At 39.1% G+C, this 21,105-nt stretch overlaps 2 protein-coding genes across 2 annotated transcripts; one reads left to right on the top strand and one right to left on the bottom strand.

The window, feature by feature from the left end:
- Window positions 1–307: 307 nt before the first annotated feature.
- LOC144634622 (uncharacterized) lies at window positions 308–2,042 on the bottom strand. The gene has a single exon (XM_078493638.1). It carries the CDS (start codon window positions 2,006–2,008, stop codon window positions 893–895), a length of 1,116 nt encoding a protein of 371 aa, XP_078349764.1. The 5' UTR covers window positions 2,009–2,042; the 3' UTR covers window positions 308–892.
- An 8,254-nt stretch (window positions 2,043–10,296) lies between these two features.
- On the top strand, window positions 10,297–20,483 carry LOC144634599 (uncharacterized). Its single transcript, XM_078493616.1, has 4 exons — window positions 10,297–10,818; window positions 16,983–17,080; window positions 18,051–18,581; window positions 19,056–20,483. Exons 1-4 carry the CDS (start codon window positions 10,347–10,349, stop codon window positions 19,245–19,247), a joined length of 1,293 nt encoding a protein of 430 aa, XP_078349742.1. The 5' UTR covers window positions 10,297–10,346; the 3' UTR covers window positions 19,248–20,483.
- Window positions 20,484–21,105: the final 622 nt, after the last annotated feature.

Raw genomic sequence — 21,105 nt, forward strand, 5'->3', positions numbered from 1 at the left:
TATTTATCCAGGGGGGCCACTTGCCGAAGCTACAAATAATCTGCCTCCTCCACATGCCTTCCAACAGTCCAAGCGATCAAAGAGCCGAGCACGGAGCGGGAACAGGATAAACTGGTACCGAGCGCGGAGCGCGAGCTAGGATTGACGGGAAGGAGAAAAATCGAAAGAAAAAAGCCTGCTAAATCTTTTGTCGACGATCTGGTAATCTGATCGAAAATGAGGAAAAGTGAGAAAATGAAAAAAAAGAGAAAATTAAAAGGTAGCGTCGATCTCCAGAAGGACAAAGTTCTCACTTAACGAAGCGCTTCTTCCACAATTGGAAGAGTCGAGTCGATGGTTTGGAAGTTTCCATCGGAGAATTGTCGATCGATGGTGAGTGCGATAATACATTGTATGCTATTTTCAACTTCACATGGCTTGTTACATTGCATTTCAAACGCCTGGTTAACGCTGTTTTTTCTTCTGTTTACCGATGCAGCGAAACCTAAACAATGTGCCACTAAACGTACCCGTTCTACATATTCTCTTCTTCCCATCTTTCACTGCGCTCCCACTTGTCGCTGGTTTAATTTTTTACTCATTTTCTATCGCACGGACGCCTGTGAACGAGAAACAGCACTGGAGGACGACAGCACAATTATCAAATACGTATACTCAGTCAGAAAAAAGTACAAAACCTTATTGATACATGTAAATCCTGGTAAAAGTTAACAAAAGCACTTAGAAATTCCTAAAATGCATACCAACCAAATAAAAAGCTCATTAAATGATTGTTTGGTTGATATAAAAACTAAATAATCACGTATTGAAATACACGAATTCGAGAGACCACGAGCAGGCAACACTGAAAAGTTGCGTTGAGAAATTACCCACACTGCTCTGTTTTCTTTTCTTAGCGGAGTGGCGAGTCTTCAGATAGCAGAAGAGCCCATCCTTGGAATGGCTGTACAGACCCCCAATGATAGGTAAAACCCAGTGTTCCTGCCACAAGAGTAGCAGTGTCCTGCACAGATCCAGAGCGAGTGGGGTCGAAAAGAGTGAGTGGAACACTAACCAGACCAGTGGTCATGCCACTGATATCCATGCCTCCTCCGTGCCCCTCCAGAAGCTCCATTATCCATCCTTTGTATTCGTACTTGCCATCCACGACAAAACCTGACATGTATACTTTCTCGTAGCTCACAATATGACCCCACCATTCCTTATCTGGTTTTCCCTGGTAAGTATCCAACAGGTTAGAGAAAACCTTTTCTACAAGGTTCCACCAGTGGGCTGGCAAATCAAGATCGCTCTCTATGGGTTCAAGCAGTGTTCGCAGTTCCTTTAGTTTGGATTTTAATTTGCTCCAGTCGTCTGCAGTACCTAGCATCTCCACTGCAGGGATTCCACTTCCCACTCCCATGCTGTAGCGGAAATACTCTTTAACTGAATTCATCAATGTAATCTGCGAAACGATCTTTTGCACTGCAGTTGTGGTGCTGAAATTCGCTATCATTCCATCCACGAACTCAGGTACTTTAATGTTCTCTTGTATTCCCTTCGCTATTTGATCAAAGAACCAGCTGTAGTCGACTGTGTAGATGGTTCGGTCAGGCACTTGCACCTCGATGGTTTTCTTTCCTTCGTGATCAACAAACATCTTGCGAACGGACTCTTTCTTAGCGTTTTGGTCGATAGCGGAGACGACTCGTTTGATAACACAGAACCACCAGTCATCTGGGGAGGTTCGTAGTTTCCAGTGGTAGTTGTAGGCTGTCAGAACGGCGGAAAACAATCCGCAATTTCCAAGAGTATAAATATTTTCTTCTGACCCCATTGCAGCAATTGAACGCAATCGGGGACTCGTGGCCTTTTTTGGGACATAAGTCTTAAGCAACTCTCTCGCTTTGCCATGTTCAATTTGTTTGTCGAAGTTAAGCATAAATTTCCACGAAGGGATAAGGTAACTGGCAAGTGAAACAGACTTGATTTCTAATCCGTCGGCCGTCTTGGAGTTGGACGTTCCCATTTTCCATGTAGCGAAATATCTCACCAGTCTTTCTAAACTTCCTTAATGTGACTCAGCTAGCTTATACTATACAATATTGCCCTCTATTCTTTCAATAGCCGACACCTTGTTTAAGTGTACTAAATATATGAACCTGATCAAAACTGTTTTCGCCAAGTGGTGAAGTAACCTCAAATTACTGTGAGATAATATAACTTCCTGTTTTGATCTTTACGTACCTATGCACCCCCCCGGGGGGAGGGGGTACTACCATATAAGGGCTATACGGGTATGTGCCGCTCAACAGGGTATGCTTTTTGCCTCTCTGACTCTGGAACAGGGTATAGAATTCAGCCTTTTGACTCTGGAACAGGGTCTATATTTTCCAAGAATCCTGATTAAACACGATCAGTTTAGCATGAAACGCGCTCCTCTCATCGCTATCTCCGAGCCACAGAGGAAGAAGTGAGCGCGGAATACGCCAGCGTTTTTATATCCATCTACATGTATTTACATTGTGGATATTGTCGGGAACAGGGTACCTATCTGCAATGTTTGTCTGGAACAGGCTCGCAAATTCAGCGTTTTTTTTCTCTGGAACAGGTCCAGAGGTCTCAGAGACTCAGCGGCACACACTCAGCGGCACACCCCCATAGTAAATTTTAGGGAGTAACCCCCCCCCCCCCCCCCCCCCCCCCCCCACGGGCTGTGCACCCTCATTCTGAACTTCATTAAAACGTTCATTGCTGCAGGTGAAATACATTCTGGTCACATCACACTCTGGTTCTTTTATGTTTCCTTTGTAAATTCACATTAACTGCGTGGAAGAAAGTGAGTTAATAAAGAGGAATAACTTTGCATTCAAGGAAGTAGTTTCACACTCTAACGACCATTTGTGGTTAATCACGATTTGGGAAATTGTTATATATATATATATGCCCGATGACAAAGCAGAAATTGTGAATAAATTAGAATAATTTGAGGCTTGAATGCATGACTTTAAAATGAACTAAAATGCCACATATTATAAATGTGCAGAAGCTCAAGACTAAGATCATGGTGATGGTTGGCTCCTGGCGCGCTTTAGTTCCACTAGTGAGATATGAACTTTAACATTGGAAGTAAATTTTAATATCTCGAAGTATCCGTGTGTTATTTTGGATTATTATATAAGCATACTAATAAGAAAGTTGTCATGATAATTTTTCAAAGATCTCGCCTCGGGCAATTTTCCGAAGGTTTCCGAGATTTACACCCGGAACGTTGGAAATTCTTAATGATTTCCGAATACTACCGATTTAGATTGAAGATCTTTCGACTCTAAGTCGAACAATGTTCAATGGTCAAAACTATTTACTCAGACAGGACCCACCACTCTGCAAAAAGAAAGGTGGTCTCTTCATGTACCATTCCCCCCCCCCCCCTTCCACACCTTAAAAGATGGTGTCTTGTTTGTATAGCCCCCACTCTATCAGGAGTAAAAACTAAGAAGAAGATTCAAACCTCCTTATGCCATTTTTTCAGCAGTGCAAGTTTCATGCACACCTAATATGAAAGTCCCTGAACTCAAATTTTGAGGCCAATATATTATTTTTTGACCATTTAGCTAATCAGACAGGTGGTATCTTGCAAAGCCGGTCCGCGTTGAGTTAAACATGTACAATACAGTCACTTGCCATGACCACTTTCCTTATTAAAAAAAGTTCCAGCTCACTTGGCATTTAAAAAATTACATAGCAAATTAAACGTAACATAATTACTGTTTTCTCTTGTGAGAGATGTGATAGTTTTTACATTAAGACATGATTTTCTCAATTGCAAAAATCATTGAAACTTACGTTAGTTTATTTTGTTAAATCTCCACTGGCTTCCTGTTAATTATCGCATCATCTTTAAAATCCTACTCATCACGTACAAGGCTCTAAACGATCTGGCACCTTCATACGTTCGCGACCTCCTTACTCCTTACACTCCACCTCGTCAGCTACGCTCATCTTCAAAAGACCTTCTTTCTATTCCGCATTTCATTTGAAACATTGCGCAAGATCTTCTCCGTGGCAGCTCCACACCTGAATACTCTACCTCTGATTAAGAACAGCTCCTCAGTATCCCTTTTAACATAAACTTAAACTTTCCTTTTAAAAAAGCATTTCTATAACTTTTTAGCAACATTTTTTATTAGTCTAAGATTTTAAGCATTTTTTGTAACCTTTTAACTATTCTATTATATTTTTTTAATAGTGTTTTTAATATTTTTAACGTTACTTCTGTAAAGCGCTTTTGAACTTTTAGGATATTGGCGCTATATAAATATTTTATTATTATTATTATTATTATAGAATAAATACCAGAAATTCCCATAAAGCCTTAATTCCATGTCTTGAAGACTTCGTTAATTTCAATATTTCTATTCTTATGCAATGGACAGCACCTTTAAGCGCGGGCTGTAAGTTTTTATTTATTATTTTTTTTTTTTTTTTTTTTTTTTTTTTTTTTTTTTTTCGTTAACCTCTTTGTATGTTAGCTCGGAAAAGTCTTTTTAGCTTCGTCGGTTCAACCAGGGAGGTCTACGAGCTCTGAGGATAACGCGATCGAGAGTGGAGACCTATTGACCGCGTATTGAAAATAAATGGACGCTACTAAACAAAGAAGCAAGCAAAACGAAGGAACAAGCAAGCAAGCAGGAAGTGAATTTACGTGAAAGTCCCCTCCCCCATCCCCCAAACAAATCCAACCGCAACGACTTTTACATCGAGGCGATATTGTTTTTGAACGGCGATTCTCTTGAAAGCGAACGGCTTTTGGACCGTGAAAAATTAACCAGTTAACGTTAGCACAGGTATCCGCTTATGCAGTGTTTAAATGCAGTGTTTGTATGTGGCTAGGACCATGCTGAAGCCGGGTCCGCTTAAGAAATTGTCTGCCTACGGAAGTTGTCGGTTTGCGGAGGCTAGCAGAAAAAAAAAAACTGCATGGCGACTGTTTGCATGGTTTTTAGGTTGATTTTTTTTCGCTGTGAGCCTTATAACACAGAAAAACTAATTAAATAACAGTCTGACCGAATTTCTGGCCGATTAATTCGAAGATTATTAATTCTTTTAAAAACTCGCTCGATCGTCAAATCTGAAAGTGGTTACACAAGTGTAAAGGCATGTGAACCATTTGGAGGCCGATTTGATCATTAGTACTGGCTTTCTAGTACTATCACCTCGCCTAAATATCTATCTGATATCGATCCAAAAGGGTTCTTATCAAAGAAAAGTCTTTGGTGAAACTAGGAGAAAAGCTGACTTTACCCAGCCCTCCAGCCAGCCTGCAATTCAACAGCTGACCGTCTGCCCGGGCTACCTGCCCCAATGGTCGGTGACGTCGGCCTTCAAGCACGCTTCCCGGAGTCCACGTTTTGTCAAATCAAGACAGATATCAAGGCCTTTCTTGTATCTTTCTTGTAATACATATCATAGGTTTTCTTTTTCTAGTTTAGCTTAATATTGATTGTAAAGCCACACGTATGTTGTGACTGATTTATCAATAAAGACTTCTACTATTAAAGACTTCTACTATATCGAACCAAAATATCCTCTTAGGAGTGGTTATTCGCCACCACTCCACCAAGAAAGCTTGATCACGAGCAGGCTATAATCAAAAACAAATTTTAGATGCAGGAATGATCAAACAGCTATAGAGGACTGATGTTATAAATTTATTTTAATCCGATATTTCGGTTGAAATATTGGGCCAAAATTAATTTATAACATCAGTCCTTTAGCTGTTTGATCAGTCCTACATCTAAAAGTCTACTGCTGATCCTGATCTACCACAAGATCCGACTGCAATTTGCTCCTGTTTGTCAGAATGGTTCTTGCATAGTTACAGAAGTCACTGCTTTAACGGAAAGCGTTTCGTTCGTTATATATGGCTCAGTTGGTAGCGCATCGCACCGGCCCGGTGACGCTTAGATAATGGGTTGTTGTTTTTTTTTTTTTTAGCCTTGACGCCCTTGCATACATTACTTAATTTGCAACTGTCAGCGCGTAAGGTCTACAAGCTTTGGAACTTTTTTACCCGTGGTTTGGTAAGTTTATCTCGATATAGAATCGAGACATTAAGGTATGCCTAGGACCGTCAAAACTGGTAATTTGCAACTGTCAGCGCGTAAGGTCTACAAGTTTGGAACTTTTTTACCCGTGGTTTGGTAAGTTTATCTCGATATAGAATCAAGACATTAAGGTATGCCTAGGACCGTCAAAACTGGTAAATATCGTGAAATATTTTACAACATAGAGAGCCGGGCATCACTTTATAATTTTTGTTTTCAGGACCGTAAAAAATATACTTCATTTACTGATTGTAGTATTTACAAAAAATTGAGCAGCTTCGCGCTGTTTTGTGAAGGTGACCTTTTTTGGGAACGAAAGTTTTTTTTTTACATTTTTCTCATGGAGTTATTAAACAATTCGACGTAAAGTAAACAAAAACAAGTTTGCCATTGCCGCCGCAGCACGTGATGCCTCTCATTGTAAAATGCCATGAATTTCCGAAAGTGACGACCCCAGAATGTAGCGACTAATCGAAAGTACCGACCCTCCGGTGACTGTCTGAGCAACTTCAAACGTGTATTAAAACCCGACGTTTAGGCTAGTGACACCCAAAGGGGGGGGGGGGGGGGGGTGGACCTCGGAAAAGGTGAGTGGGGTGCTCCGCTGGGGCCTAGAAACCCCTACCCTTTGTCAGACCAAAAAAGCTCAAATTTGCTACCCCATCACAGACTAAAGTGTTAAATTGTACACACCATCTCTAAACAGGAATTGAGGAGGAAGAATTTAGTTTAAATTTCCTCTGCCTCAAAATCTGCAATTTATTTTTGCACATGTTAAAACGACCTGATTTAGGTAATGACAAAGTATATACATACATACATACATACATACATACATACATACATACATACATACATACATACATACATACATACATACATACATACATACATACATACATACATACATACATACATACATACATACATACATACATACATACATACATACATACACTAGTACATACATACATACACTAGTACATACATACATACATACATACATACATACATACATACATACATACATACATACATACATACATACATACATACATACATACATACATACATACATACATACATACATACATACATACATACATACATACATACATACATACATATACTTTATTTATACACGGTAAAAACATCAGTTACAAAGATTAAAACACACACAAAAAAAACTGATTTACATGTTTGCCGTGTGGGAGCACGAGGGAGACACAGGCAATTGATAAATCGTTTAAATTGGCTAGAGGAACTAGCATGCAGCTCTGACATCGTGGGGAAGACTATTCCACAACTTAGCCCCAATGTAACAGAAACTTCGTTTTAAAACTGAAATCAATACGGGGCTTAGGTAGAGCTAACTTGTTTGCCTTGTCTCTAAGGTTATATTCTGTGCTGAATGGTGTAAATAGGTCTTGTAAGTACTCCGGAGCGATTTTGTAACTTTTGTATTTATCAGCTAGTTCATTGCTTAGACCATCCCACACAGGACAGCAATAGTCGAAATACGGTTCAATGAGAGCTCTATATAGCAAAATAGCTGTCTCTTCGCAAATGAATGGCCGTAGCCTTTAAAGAGCACCTATACCAGAGGAAACAACCCTGGCAATCTCATTGACATGTTTGGTCCATGACAAATGTTGGTCAATGTGGATTCCCAGCGATTTAGTGTGGCAGACTCTATTAATCTGTTGGCCTTCTATATGTATATTTGCTGAATGGTCGGCGGTATTTGCAAGCCTCTGACGCGAGCCAATAAACATAAGCTCGGTTTTAGCAATATTTAAACTTAATTTAATTTAATTTAAGATATCAATTTGAAGTAATTTTTCCCCATTGTGCGAACCTATCTCAGACTAAACGACCAAAATTGGAATCTAGTTACAGTCTTGGAGGGTAAAAAACGGGCCGCATCCAGCGGCACATCCCCGTATAGCGAAATGAAGATAGTACCACTCCCCCCCCCCCCCCCCTTCCCCCTGGCCCTGACGTGACAATAACAAAACGATCCGAAAATAATCTCTAACAACTTTTCTGAGGCGGTACACAACTGCCTCTCAGAACGCAAATACTGAATGTAGAATTTAAAAAAAGTGCAAAGTTCAGTCCTAACCTTTATAATTTTGATTGCAACTATAAAAAAAGCTAACAAATTAAATGCCTTTCGGATGAATTTTCATTGATTTGCAAGGGCACACACACACACACTATCCGGAGGTAGCAACCCCCCCCCCCCCCCCCGTTCCCGCCCCCTTTTGTTGTAAAGTATCGAACCACAAAATATAGCAAAAAGAAAAGGCTGCTCAATTTTAGTTTGAAAGTACAAAGGGGCTTACTTTCGAAACTTTATCGTATTCACTCGGCTGTGAACTCATTGTTTCTAACTGTTCACTGTATCTAAGCCAGACTTCTAAGTAAATATCCATGCAGAGTGCATGCTGAATTTAAACCGAGGGTTAAGTTGGCTTCATATAACTTTCTTGTAGCTCGATATTCCGTTACAGCTGTTGTTGACATGAATTGCCAGTTCTTCGCTGTCACCTTTTCAGTCTTGGGAGCAGTTCCAAGTTTCCCGCAAGTGCTCGATTGGACACGTTCCAGTCGGGTATGGCTACGGAACATTCCAACTGTTAACCGGATTACTGTAGTCACATGTATATCTGATGCACTGCATGGACAGTATTACGTGCAACTTGCCCTTACCATTTACCGAGCTGCGACAAAAGTAGCACGAAATAATACCAAGTGAAGTAAAAATGAGGAAATCAGAAAAAATGGAAGCCGCGTGAGAGATAGAGCGGCTTTAAGAACTTGTAATGTGTTCCATTGGCAGAAGTTTATTTACATGGAGATTATTTTCAATGCGGACCTTTGTGTAATTGCCACGTCAAAACGAGGTCATGATTTTGCGGGTGACCCTGGGAGGAAGATATGCAAGATTAAGAAACCATTTTATTGCAAAATGGTACACAATGCCTTCATTTTATTGGCAGTTAGTGTATCTGTTTCTTTGTGTTGTCCAATGTAAATTCAGTTTCAATTCCAAAGAGTTTCGAATGCCAAGATCAGGAGCAAGGTTGTTTACAAATTCATGCGGAAACCCACAATCCACAACAGTCTGCAAGTGTAAAATTGCCGGATCATGATATCATTTACAATCTTTATCTCCGGATAATAAATCAGATATATCTGCATGCTGTAACTTAACTGGTTCGCTTTATCAGTGTGCATTCTTGAACTAACTCATGCAACATTCAAATACTTTCGTCTAGCCTACATACATGATAGTTTCTTTTTGCCGTAAAAAGACAATATATTCTTCGTGATCATATTCGCTTTTCTCTTGTAGCGCTTCTCTAATTTTCTATGATGTGTTAGGAGAATCAATATTTACATGCCCTGAACGTCTAAAGCTGTTAGTGATCATGTCTTTTTTTTAGCGTTAGTCTTTGAAACATTCATTATACTAAATTACCATTTGGCTGCCGTACCACGTTTGTTCGAAGAACGAAGAAAAAAATAAATCTCTACATGTATTATTGTTGACAGAATAAACGAGGTTTTATCCACTTTAAATGTCATAGTTCTGTTGTCCGTTGGGCCTTCCGTTTTGTAAGTGAAACAGCACCGAATGCCAAATGTTTCTGATTGTTTTCTTATAAAAACGCAGATATACATCTTTGTATGTTCAGGCGGGAGTATCATTCGCCGTTCATTGCATTTAGACGAGTAAAGCAGAACTTGTCACGCGTAATTACAAACTATTTACATTGTTGACTTGTCAGATTATTTCGGCGCCGATCTCGCGTGACCCTAAGTTAAATGTCGACGTGTTAAAACAAACAACATCTGTCATTACCTTGGTAAATTGACGTGGACATGGTAATCAGACAAGCAAATAAAGTTCACGTCAAGGGGTTACCTCAAAAATAACAGAAATGGCAGTTCGGAGGAGTTTGTTTACCATTTTCATCTCATTTTAAAAGAGAAAGCGGACAGAAAGGGTTGCTATTGTGGACGTTTCTTGGCTGAAGACAGCAACAACAGGAAAGAAGGGGTAATTAATTTGTGAATCTTTCTTTTTTGTGTTTTTATCCCTTTTTTTTTTTATTTCTCTAAAAATCCGAAACTTGCGACATATTGAAGCGCAACATAAAAAAAATAACATAAAAAAATGATAAAAAAAAAGGGGAAGTGTTCAAAGACAAACGGAGTTAACTCTCTTGACAACTGCGGTGTGACAAGAACATGTCGACTCAAAGCTTAAAAGAAAGCGAAACGAAGAAGCCATTCTCAGGAAGTGTGTTCGGTGCTAAGACAAGCAAATTACAGAAAATTCAAGTCTCCCCTACGCCTCCACTAACTGATGCTGCAGAGCCGAAATGGCCGGTAATGGGTAATGAAGTACCGCCCTTCATAGAGACAAAGAAGGGCCAACGATTGAGTACCCCAATCGGGATGAGCGGGCATGAAAACATAGCTTTAGAAGTGGACGAAACAAAAACGCTATGGTCGAGAGTTGAAAATGGAAACCAGTACCATCAAAACTCTTCAAAGACACTTCCGCGTCAGCGACAATGCTGCATCAACGAAGTCTACCTCATGCGCTTTCTAATTGCAGTGGCATTTATTTTCTCGATAACGAACCTCTGTTTGACTATTATACTGATGCGAGGGCAGAACAGAGATTGTACCTGCCAAGAAAAGAGTGCATCTACAGGTAAGGTACTTTAATAATTTATAAATTTCATTAGTTTTGGACTTATGAAGGTTCAAAGTCTTGGCTTGCATACCCGTTAGACGTGATCGTGGGAAGATAAGTCAGAAAAAAACAATGTTGTTTTCTGTGCAAATACACCCATGTAAGCACGCAATTCGGACAGCAGAGCAAATTAATTGCAAGGACCTGGCAACGTAAATATAGTCTTTATTATGTACTTATACGCTGTCAGTACAAAATTAAGTGACTTGGTTTTGCTCGTTGCTGTTCATAGTTCACTTAATGCCGCAACTATGCAGATCTTTTTTCTTGTAATACTGTGTTTATGGCTGTGTTCCAACGATAAATTGCCCGATTTTGTTTCCAACCACTCGAATAGAATTACTCCTTTGCTTCAAACTTATATTGTATATATTGTATATATTGTATATATTGTATTGTATATACTTCAAAAGTATATTGGGCGCCTTACGTGCTATTTTAACCTTAATTGTATTGTATTTCATCAATTTAAGTCTCTCGACTATTATTCCTCAAAACATCGTGGTCTTATTAGGTTTCAAGCTGTTGAAGGGATTCATAATATGGAACACAAAATACGGGCTCAACTCGCCGGAATTAAAATTATTAATGCTTTTACCGCAAATGCACTTTAAATCTCCGACGGGACTTGCTTATTTAGAGCACGTTTTTTGGAATGGGGTTGTCTTTTAGGGAGAGGAGGGAGGACTAAAAAGAGAGGCGGTCTTTCTTTTAGCCCCAAATCGGTCAGGACGACTAAACCTCTTAAAGACAGCTGTAGGAGATCATTGTGTCTGTCCAAAAATCTCAGCTGGGGTTACTGCTGTATGAAAACGCTAGAGCCTGGAGGGAAAAGGGGTTGGGTTTTGTTTATTTCTTAGGGGCTTATTAAGGAAAGAGCTCTAAGATGGGGTAGAGGTTCTTATATGATGTACATTCGGGCGAGGTTAGGATAATTTATATGCACCACTGCAGATTTAGCCTATGAAGGATTAATTACATTGGAGCATAAGCCCTTCCTTGCCCGCCTGGCCTAGGGTTGACCCCGTAAAAGTATGATCAGCGACTTTTTTTTTACATTGATATTATTTAAAGTGTTGATCTTCTTTTGTTTAATTCCAATGCAGATATTTTTACATGCATTTAACGTTTTTCTTCCAATGCCGGCCAAAGCAAAACTATTTAATCGACGCAAAAACTAATTAACAAAACTATTTAAACAATCATGTTTCAGTCCTCGTGTTTACTTAAACGAATTAGTCTTGAACGAGAATTCTAACGCTTATTCGAGGCTATTTCATTGGGACCTCCCCGTAGCCTCTGCTGGCTTTCTCTCATGCAGTTCAGTCAAACCTAAAAAAAAAAACGTGTGTGTTCTGGGATCAGTCAGTGAATGCCCTCTTGATTTTCACCGGTGATTAGCAGCTTATTAATAATACCTTGATCAAATGTTTGTCCTGTGTGTTGAAGTTTCTGCCTTGTGTAAGTTGCTTTGTTTCATTTGTACACTTATCAGTTCGTGGGCGATGTTGAGGAGCTCACGTACAACTGTTTGTCAACAAAAGGTAAACAATCGGCCAGTGCTAGTTTTTTTATACAGTTTTAAGACAGTGGACCCATTGTTTAACGCCTCCATATGGGGCCTTTTTTGAGTACGGCCACAACTTTAAAGCCTTGTCATTGGACCTGCATTTTGCAAACATCATTTCTAGAACCTTAGTGATGAAAAAATTCTTTCTGCTATTTAATTGAAATTGTTGCAAATTTGACTGTTTATTTGGACGACCCTCCATACCCCACCCACAAGATCCCCAGAAGGGCTAAAAGTATTTCAGTGCTTCATCTAAAAGTTAAATGTTGTGTGTGGTATAAAAATATTCCCACAACTTGTTGATCACATAGTTCCGTTGCCTAAGTAACAAATGCGGTTTCCTAGGTCGTGGCTTCAAAACCCACGCAACCCAACGATTTCTATTCCTTTACTTCTTATGATTTCATTTTTTTGTTGACTACGTGGACAATTTTTTTCTCGCGCTATGCTCTCGTTGCATACAAAAATGATGGTCATTGTCACCATCTCCCAAAGGCTTTTCAAAGCCAAAGGTTTTGTTTACGAGGACGTTTTGTTTTTTTATGCGGTTGGCAAAAAAACGAGGACCCTTTTTGAGAGAACGATAACATGAAAACATTGAAAACTAAAAGAGAGTCGTGTTGAGTACAGTTCATTGTACGAAAAACTGGTTGCTTCTTGCAAGCCGATAAATTCAAACAATTTTTGAGACAATGATAATACACCCACGTGCACAAGCTTCGTACGCATTTAAGTTTGGAGAAAAAATTGTACATCCTAAGTGTTTTTGCGGTCTTAACCCTTAAACTACCAACAACGCATATTTGCGTAGAAAATACCAGCAGTGATTAAAAAATCTGCAGCCTTCGCATATCTGGACACATGATAGTAATGATCCCTTGTTATGGCAAAGTGATAATTTTCATAGCTTTAAAAGCCAACTAACTGACTACAGTTCTAGATTTCCGTTGTATATGGCTGTTTTTTTCTGAAGCAAATCCGAAAATGCCCGTTTTTTACTCCATAGAACAACAACAAAAACATACATCTTCGCTTTCAGTTTTTTTAATGAAAAATTAATTCTGAATCCAAAAGTGTACATTTGCAGCAAACTTCGAGCCTATTCCTTTCCGCTCACCAAGAAAAATTCTCAAAAATCTTTCAGCAGACTGAGCAATCACCATTCGATTACAGCAATGCTTGCAAACCTGCAATTTCCTTATTGGTGACCGAAAGGAATGTCTGGGTAAAACTGCCTTGTCGGCGAAATGCAAGTCCACCTACCTCTATTTCATAGGTTTTTTATAAGTGTCGAGCCACCCAATCCTACCGGCAAAATACTGCACCGACTGCATTCTTTGGAAGTCAAAAGTTGTCCAAATTGCCTTGGCAGGTCTCGGAATCCATCCACAGAACGACCAGAGAGACAATTTCATTCATAAATCGCCATGTTCCGATACAGATGTTTTTGGCGTTCTAATCATCGTCAAATCATCTCTCACCTCTGGTTTCTTTCAGAAGTTTGCCTCTACCCACCATTCTAGCTTAATGATGCCAGCCTGGGGGCTTCTGCAGTGGAAAATGACTCGGAAAAACACTTATAAACGAAAATTTTGCCAGATTCGAGCCCGTGTGCTCGCTTATCAAAGACGCAACGGCTGAATACTGACGTCACAATGAAAGTTTGAGCCCTCAGTGTTTTGAAACAGCACATATTAATTACTTAAGCTTCTTATATGCCATCATGAAATTCAAAAGATTGCCTAAGCCCAGAAAACGGCTGAAAAAATCACAGAAGCGTGGTATTTTAAGGGTTAAGGAGCCTCGATGTAGGTTTTTTAGCCGGAGGGTGGTTGTTTTGAAAATTAAAATTATCTGGGAAGCCAATGTTCGATTTTTGCCAAAATGCACCATAATGATCAAATATGACCAAATTTTAATTTTTTACCCGTCACTTAATCACAAAGGTTACCATAGCAACCATTGACGTTTTCTTTTGTTTTCAAACAAGCTTGATTTTCTCGAAATCTAGATTGACAATTGGTGTTTATGTTTTGATATGTTAAAGTTTAGTAGATTGTCTAACTGTTGACGAAATTTTAGAAAAATCTGTAAGAGCGTTTTCAAGTAAATTAAGAATGAAATTTTAAGAAAAACCCCGTTTTAATATAAAATAGGCGCTTTTAAATTGTTTCGAATTATTTGAGCGCAGTTACTTTCACTGAAATATAAATAATTACACCATCAAAGACCATTAACTAAAAGCGAAAGAGTTTTTGCTTTAATTTGTTAAAAAAATTTGACTGCCAATTGTAGGAAACTGTGAGAAAATAACAAAAACTTCATTCTTGATTTACTTGAAAACGCTCTTACAGATTTTCCTAAAATTTTGTGTTCAGGAAGTCAATCTACTACCAAAAATCTCGACTTGGGTTACTGCTGTATGAAAACGCCAGAGTCTGGAGGGAAAGAGATAAGGATAAGTTTATTTTTTGAGGGTTATTAACGAGAGAGCTCTAAGATGGGGTCGAGGCTCTTATGCATGATGTACATTCGGGCGAGGTTAGGCTAATTTATATGCACCACTGCAGATTTAGCTCTTTAAATTCTAATTACATTGGAGCATAAGCCCTTCCTTGCCCGCCTGGCCTGGGGTTGCCCTCGTAAAAGTATATATGATCAGCGACTTTTGTTTTGTTTTTCAAATTGCTATTTTGTAAGTGTTGATTTTGTTTTGATGTATTCCTATGCAGCATTTTTTACACGCATCTAACATTTTTCTTCTAATGCCGGCCAAAGCAAAACTTTTTAATCGACGCAAAAACTAATTAACAAAACTATTTAAACAAACATGTTTCAGTTCTCCTGTTTACTTTTACGAATTAGCCTTGACCGATAATTCCAACGATTTTTTCGATGCTATTTTATTGGGACTTTCCCGTAGCCTCTGCTGGCTTTGCTCACATGCAGGTCAGTTAAACTAAAAAAAATGTGTGTTCTTGGATCAGCCATTGAATGCCCTCTTGATGTTCACCGGTAATTAGCAGCTTATTAATAATAACTTCATCAAATGTTTGTCCTGTATGTTGAATTTTCTGCCTTGTATAAGTTCCTTTGTTTCATTTGTACACTTAATAATATCAGTTCGTGGGCGATGTCGAGGAGCTCACGTACAACTGTTTGTGTCAACAGAAGGTTAACTCAGTCTGCCAGTGCTTGTGTTTGGCCCAATTTATAACCGCTCTTTTTGTTTCCGGTTACAAATTCAAAGCCTTGTGATTGGACTTAAACTTTGCAGGTATCATTTCTTGAACCGAAGTGATGGAAAAATGTTGTCTGCTATTTAATTGGAATTGTAGCAAATTTGACTGTTTACTTAGACAGCCCCCTAAACTCCACCCACAAGACCCCCAGAAGGGCTAAAAGTATTAATCAGTTCTTCATCTGAAAGTAAAATGTTGTGGGTAGTATAAAAATATTCCCACTACTCAGTGTTGATCACATAGTTCCGTTGCCTAAGTAATAAATGAAGTTTCCTACGTTGTGACTTCAAAACCCACCCAACACAAAGATTTCTTTTCCATTACTTCTTGTGATTTCATTTCTTTGTTGACTACGTGGAATTTTTTTTACTCGCGCTATGCTCTCGTTGCATACAAAAATGATGGGCATTGTCACCATCTTCAGAAGGCTCAGTTTCCAAAGCCAAGAGTTTTGTTAACGCAATAGTTTTGTCTTTATTTGCGGACGGCAAAAACGAGGGCCTTTTTTCGAGGAGGATGACATAACAACATCGAAAACAAAAAGCGAGTCGAGTCGAGTACAGCTCACATGAAGAACTAGCTGCTCCTTGTCAGCTGATAAATTTAAACATTGATACACCCACAAGCCTCGTGCACGTTTACGTTTGGAGAAAAAAAATTGTCCATCTTAAGCGTTTTTGCGGTCTAAAAACTTAACATTGCTTAAAATAGGTGCTTTTAGGCAACATGTTACAATAGCAACAGAAAACAACATTTAATGTTACAATTGTAAGGCATATTTAATTTAAGCAAAGACACTGACTAGCGTAGTTTTCTTTTCATGTACATAAGCTAAGCATATCTTTTAAGTAAATTAATTAAAATTAAATGAAAAGAAAATTCCGCTGTTGACAAGCAGATACGTAACAAACATGAAAGTAACAACAGCAATTATAGACAATTTCCGAAACTTCCGAAAATGCTGGTCATTTGAACAGATATTTTACAGAAAACCATCATATATATACTAGTTATGCAACGCTTTCGAGTGGTATACTATGGAATATCCCACGAGTCACTTGTATTTTCTCGGTATACACACGAGCCTTTAGGCGAGTGTGTATGCCAAGAAAATACAAGTGACAGCAGAAAAAATCGATAATAGTGATAAATGTTTTAGTATCGCTAAAATAGCATCAACCGTTTACGAAAGGGAAAACGCGCATTGATATGCCAGTAATGTATTTTGCATATCCATATTTATCGTATATTAAACCATAAAAGTCAAAACAAAATGTATTTATTAAAGGATTTTTATCATTTATTATCAGGTACTGAGAAAAACGCATCTTGTGAAAAGATCCCGGAGATAATCAGAACCGTTTCATACATTAAAAGCGAAGTCAACAACGTTAAAACAACTGTTAAGGTGAGGATGGTCATCTTACTGAAAGGTTTACAAATGAATGTATATGCCTAGCTGTTCCTGGCAACTCTAGTTTAACGCGGGTAGCATCTGCCGCAAGGTCTTACATGAATGTCTCGCTTAATTAACCCTTCGAGAAAACAATAGAATAAACAACAGGAGCAGAATGCCTCTTGCCCCCAAAGCAATAGCAACGACTACACTAGAGGACCAGTAAAATAAAAAAACTGACGAGACTGTAGCTGCTACACTACTGGTTAAACTCAATGCTCGCGGTTTTGAAATGTCTTCTCGAGCTTGTGCTTGCTTACTAATTAGGACTATAAGGACTTATTCTGATGAGAATAAGAATATGACAAAGGAGGGGAAGATTATTTGAGAGGAAAAACAAACAAACAAACACGAAAAATTGTGACAACCTGTTCGAGTATGTCGGAAAATGATGGAACTGAGCGAAATAAGATCACTCAACAACGGCACAAGGGCTAGGAAAACGGACAGTTTTGGAGGTCAACTTTCTGAGGGTTTGGAAGGCTACAACCCAAGATAGAAGTCCTTGGGAAGGTTAGAAATGAACGCTTTGATTTCGAGAACTTTTAAATAAATCTGATCTTAAGGTACGTACACAACGTGTATGGGCCCCCCTCTCCCCCATATCAATGTTGAAGTATTACTAAACATTATGATAGACAAATGAACATTGAATGAGGGGGGAGGGAAGCGCAAACTAGGTGACCTTCCCAGCAGTATTGTCTGGGGTTGTAGATCAGAATATGTGACGGAGACGTAGTACTTTTTTTAAGAGCAATGTCAACAGAAATGCCTTCTGCGTTCTACAAATTCAAAAGAATGAAATCATAAATACCATGCACTTTATGTACATCTTTATGCATATGAAGTCCTGTTCTATGGTAATACTAGTTGGCAATAACAGGTTATACAAATAAAATATACAATTCTGCTTCCCTTTAAGGAGACTAATAACGCGACGACGGGTCCACCAGGACCACCGGGGCCGCCCGGACCACCAGGGCCTCCCGGCCGAGACGGCTCACGAGGGGAGACTGGACCTCAGGGCCCGAAAGGAGACATTGGACCACAAGGCCCCAAAGGACCACCAGGAATTGGATCCACAGGCCCAATGGGCCCTGCAGGGCCTAGGGGCTTGAATGGAACACAAGGACCAATGGGCCCTCCCGGCGTCAACGGCTTACAAGGACCACCAGGTCTTCAAGGGCCCATAGGACCCATGGGCTTTAACGGTTCTCAAGGCCAACCAGGACCTCCTGGCCCTGAGGGTCCTAGAGGGCCTCCTGGATACAATGCTTCTTCAAGCGGTGGTGGTGGCGCTGGAGTACCAGGCCCTCCAGGCCCTCCCGGCCCGCAGGGTAGTCCTGGGCCTGGAAATATGACTCTGTGTCAGTACAAGAACAAAAAGGAAGCTGCGCAGACGGGTGGAAATGCAGCTTACTCAAGAGTTATTCTGCGTGAAGATGAACATCCGGTATGTTTACCACAAAAAGTTAACTTACGTTTTCACAGGTTTATAGTGTTCGCGGTTAAACTTGGTTAATCAATTGTAATACAAAGTTGTAAAAACTTTTGCAAGTTGCTGAGTAAGACAGTGCTAAATGAGCTGTTTATTGCGATTCTTTTATAGAAAGATAGAGCTATGTTAGTAATAATACGCCAGCTCAGCCTCTAGCTCCCAAACTAAACTTGTTTACCAGATTGAAAATTTTAAAACCCTGTGTAAGACATATACTTTTTGGAGAGTCTTCGTCAACAATCCTTGTTATTTTTTGGTTTAATTATTGTTACCTCTTTGGTGTTTTTCAACACTAGTAGATTAAAACACATTATTTTGAGGATTCGTTTGTTTTCAACGAAGTTCTATGCATCACAAAATATTAAACAAATATAAAGCTTTTTGTTGTTATAGCTCTTCTTGTTAATGATGTACCATTTGACCTTTAAGGGCATGAAAATTGTTGCTGCCACGTGTTCAACAGAGAGAGGCGCAGAGTACGTGTTTCAGGATGGAAAAGTTGACCCGAGTACAAACACGATTGTGTACAAATGCGATTGTAAAGGATCATCGCAGCTGTTTGTTGGTGCAAATAATATGGTGTGTGCTATTCACTACTGGATTTGCCCAATCACTAGTTAGAAAGTACCAATCTATTGGCTAGGCTTTTTGGAAACAGAAAAATAATCGACCCTTCTCCAAATAAGGATAAAAAGTAGTAGCAGTAGCAGTAGCAGTAGCAGTGGCAGTAGCAGTAGCAGTAGCAGTAGCAGTAGCAGTAGCAGTAGCAGTAGCAGTAGCAGTAGCAGTAGCAGTAGCAGTAGCAGTAGCAGTAGCAGTAGCAGTAGCAGTAGCAGTAGCAGTAGCAGTAACAGTAGCAGTAGCAGTAGCAGTAGCAGTAGCAGTAGCAGTAGCAGTAGCAGTAGCAGTAGCAGTAGCAGTAGCAGTAGCAGTAGCAGTAGCAGTAGCAGTAGCAGTAGAACTAAGTTCTGAACTCATACCACAAATGAAAGCTTTAAGCATTACATGTGTATATATACGTTATCATGAATCATTAACCCATGTCTGCTTTTTGCGTGGGGCCATTACAGAATTGCCTCAAACAGATTAGCAAGACATGCAACAGTTAGTTGAATTTGGAATTTTCAATTGTTTTGAAAATTAGCAAAATAAATTATAGGTTTGTTGCCCAAGAAAAGCATATTCTGTTATTCACAGATCACTGCACAGCGGAACATTACTGTAACACTTGATGATTTTATGCGCCACATTTAAACCTTGGGCATGAAAACGTTTCTGGGATCGCTTAGGAAAGAACAACGCCATAGTTAAAAATGGCGGCTCAGGACTTATAACCCGCATTTTACGGTATAAAAATAATCCATTTTCTGGTTTGGACATATAGTTAGTTTCGGACTTTAACTTACAGCACATGCCATTTGGTTATCTACCCAAGCTATCCCAGAATACCTGATCTTGCCTGCAGCTATGCTGGTATCAAGTCCCCCCGCAATTTCCGATTGCATGAAAATTCAACATATTCAGCGTAAACATACGATTGTAAATATCACATGTTCAATTTTCCTTTACTTCGTGTCTTTGAAAACGTTAAATTAATTACAAGCATTATATAGAATAGAGAAATAGCGCATAGTTCAGTGTCAAATAATCTACCAAGCATTGTACTGCTAGTGTATAATTTATACATAGACATCATAATTTAACGATAAATAAATTCATATAAATAAAGATAGCTTGTACATAGCAACAACAATAAATGATTGTTTTTTTAAGCTATGAAAGTAATCAACTTAGTCTTGTATTGTGAAATAAAATGTAAATAAACAACATTAAATAGAAGAAGCTTGTACATAGTGACATAGCGTAATAAATTATTATTTTTTTTAAGTTTTGAAAGTTTTCAACTTAGTCTTGTATTGTGAAATAGTTAAAAGTTGTACAAAAGTAAAACAATTCCCGCCCGTTATATCGTTCCCTGAGCCAAACTACACCAAAAAAAGGATATTTCTCCTGAGTCCGACCGGTATTCGAAAAGTCATAGGCTCGAGCCATGTCGAGAGAATCCGAAATTGTTTTCAAGTTGCCTGTGTCATTCTTCGTTTTTTATGTAGTTTAATTACTTTACGTTTCTTACATTTCAAACGGCAGAGAGCCATTGACAAAAGAAATCGAAAGGGCTGTGAGAAGGTGATCCTGATGGGTGAAGCACACCTTTTTGCTGGAGCCCCGAAAACGTTTCAGGGTAGAAAGCTTCAAGAAATTAATTAAGATTTTGGTTTAAAGATGGTCAATTGACTTCAACAAAACTGTCGTCCGGGCGTCGGAGACTTTTAACATTACTTGACGCAAAGACGTTTGGTATCAGGTGTTGCTAGCCGAACTTGCCCGTTACACCTCTGATGCATTAATGGTGGGCTTATTTATTAAAAGAGATATACGTGCAACACGGACAGCGCATATTGGAAACGGCAAATTTTCT

Source organism: Oculina patagonica, chromosome 13, assembly GCF_052425735.1.
Source record: "Oculina patagonica isolate OP01 chromosome 13, crgOcupat, whole genome shotgun sequence".
NCBI classification, from domain to species: domain Eukaryota; kingdom Metazoa; phylum Cnidaria; class Anthozoa; order Scleractinia; family Oculinidae; genus Oculina; species Oculina patagonica.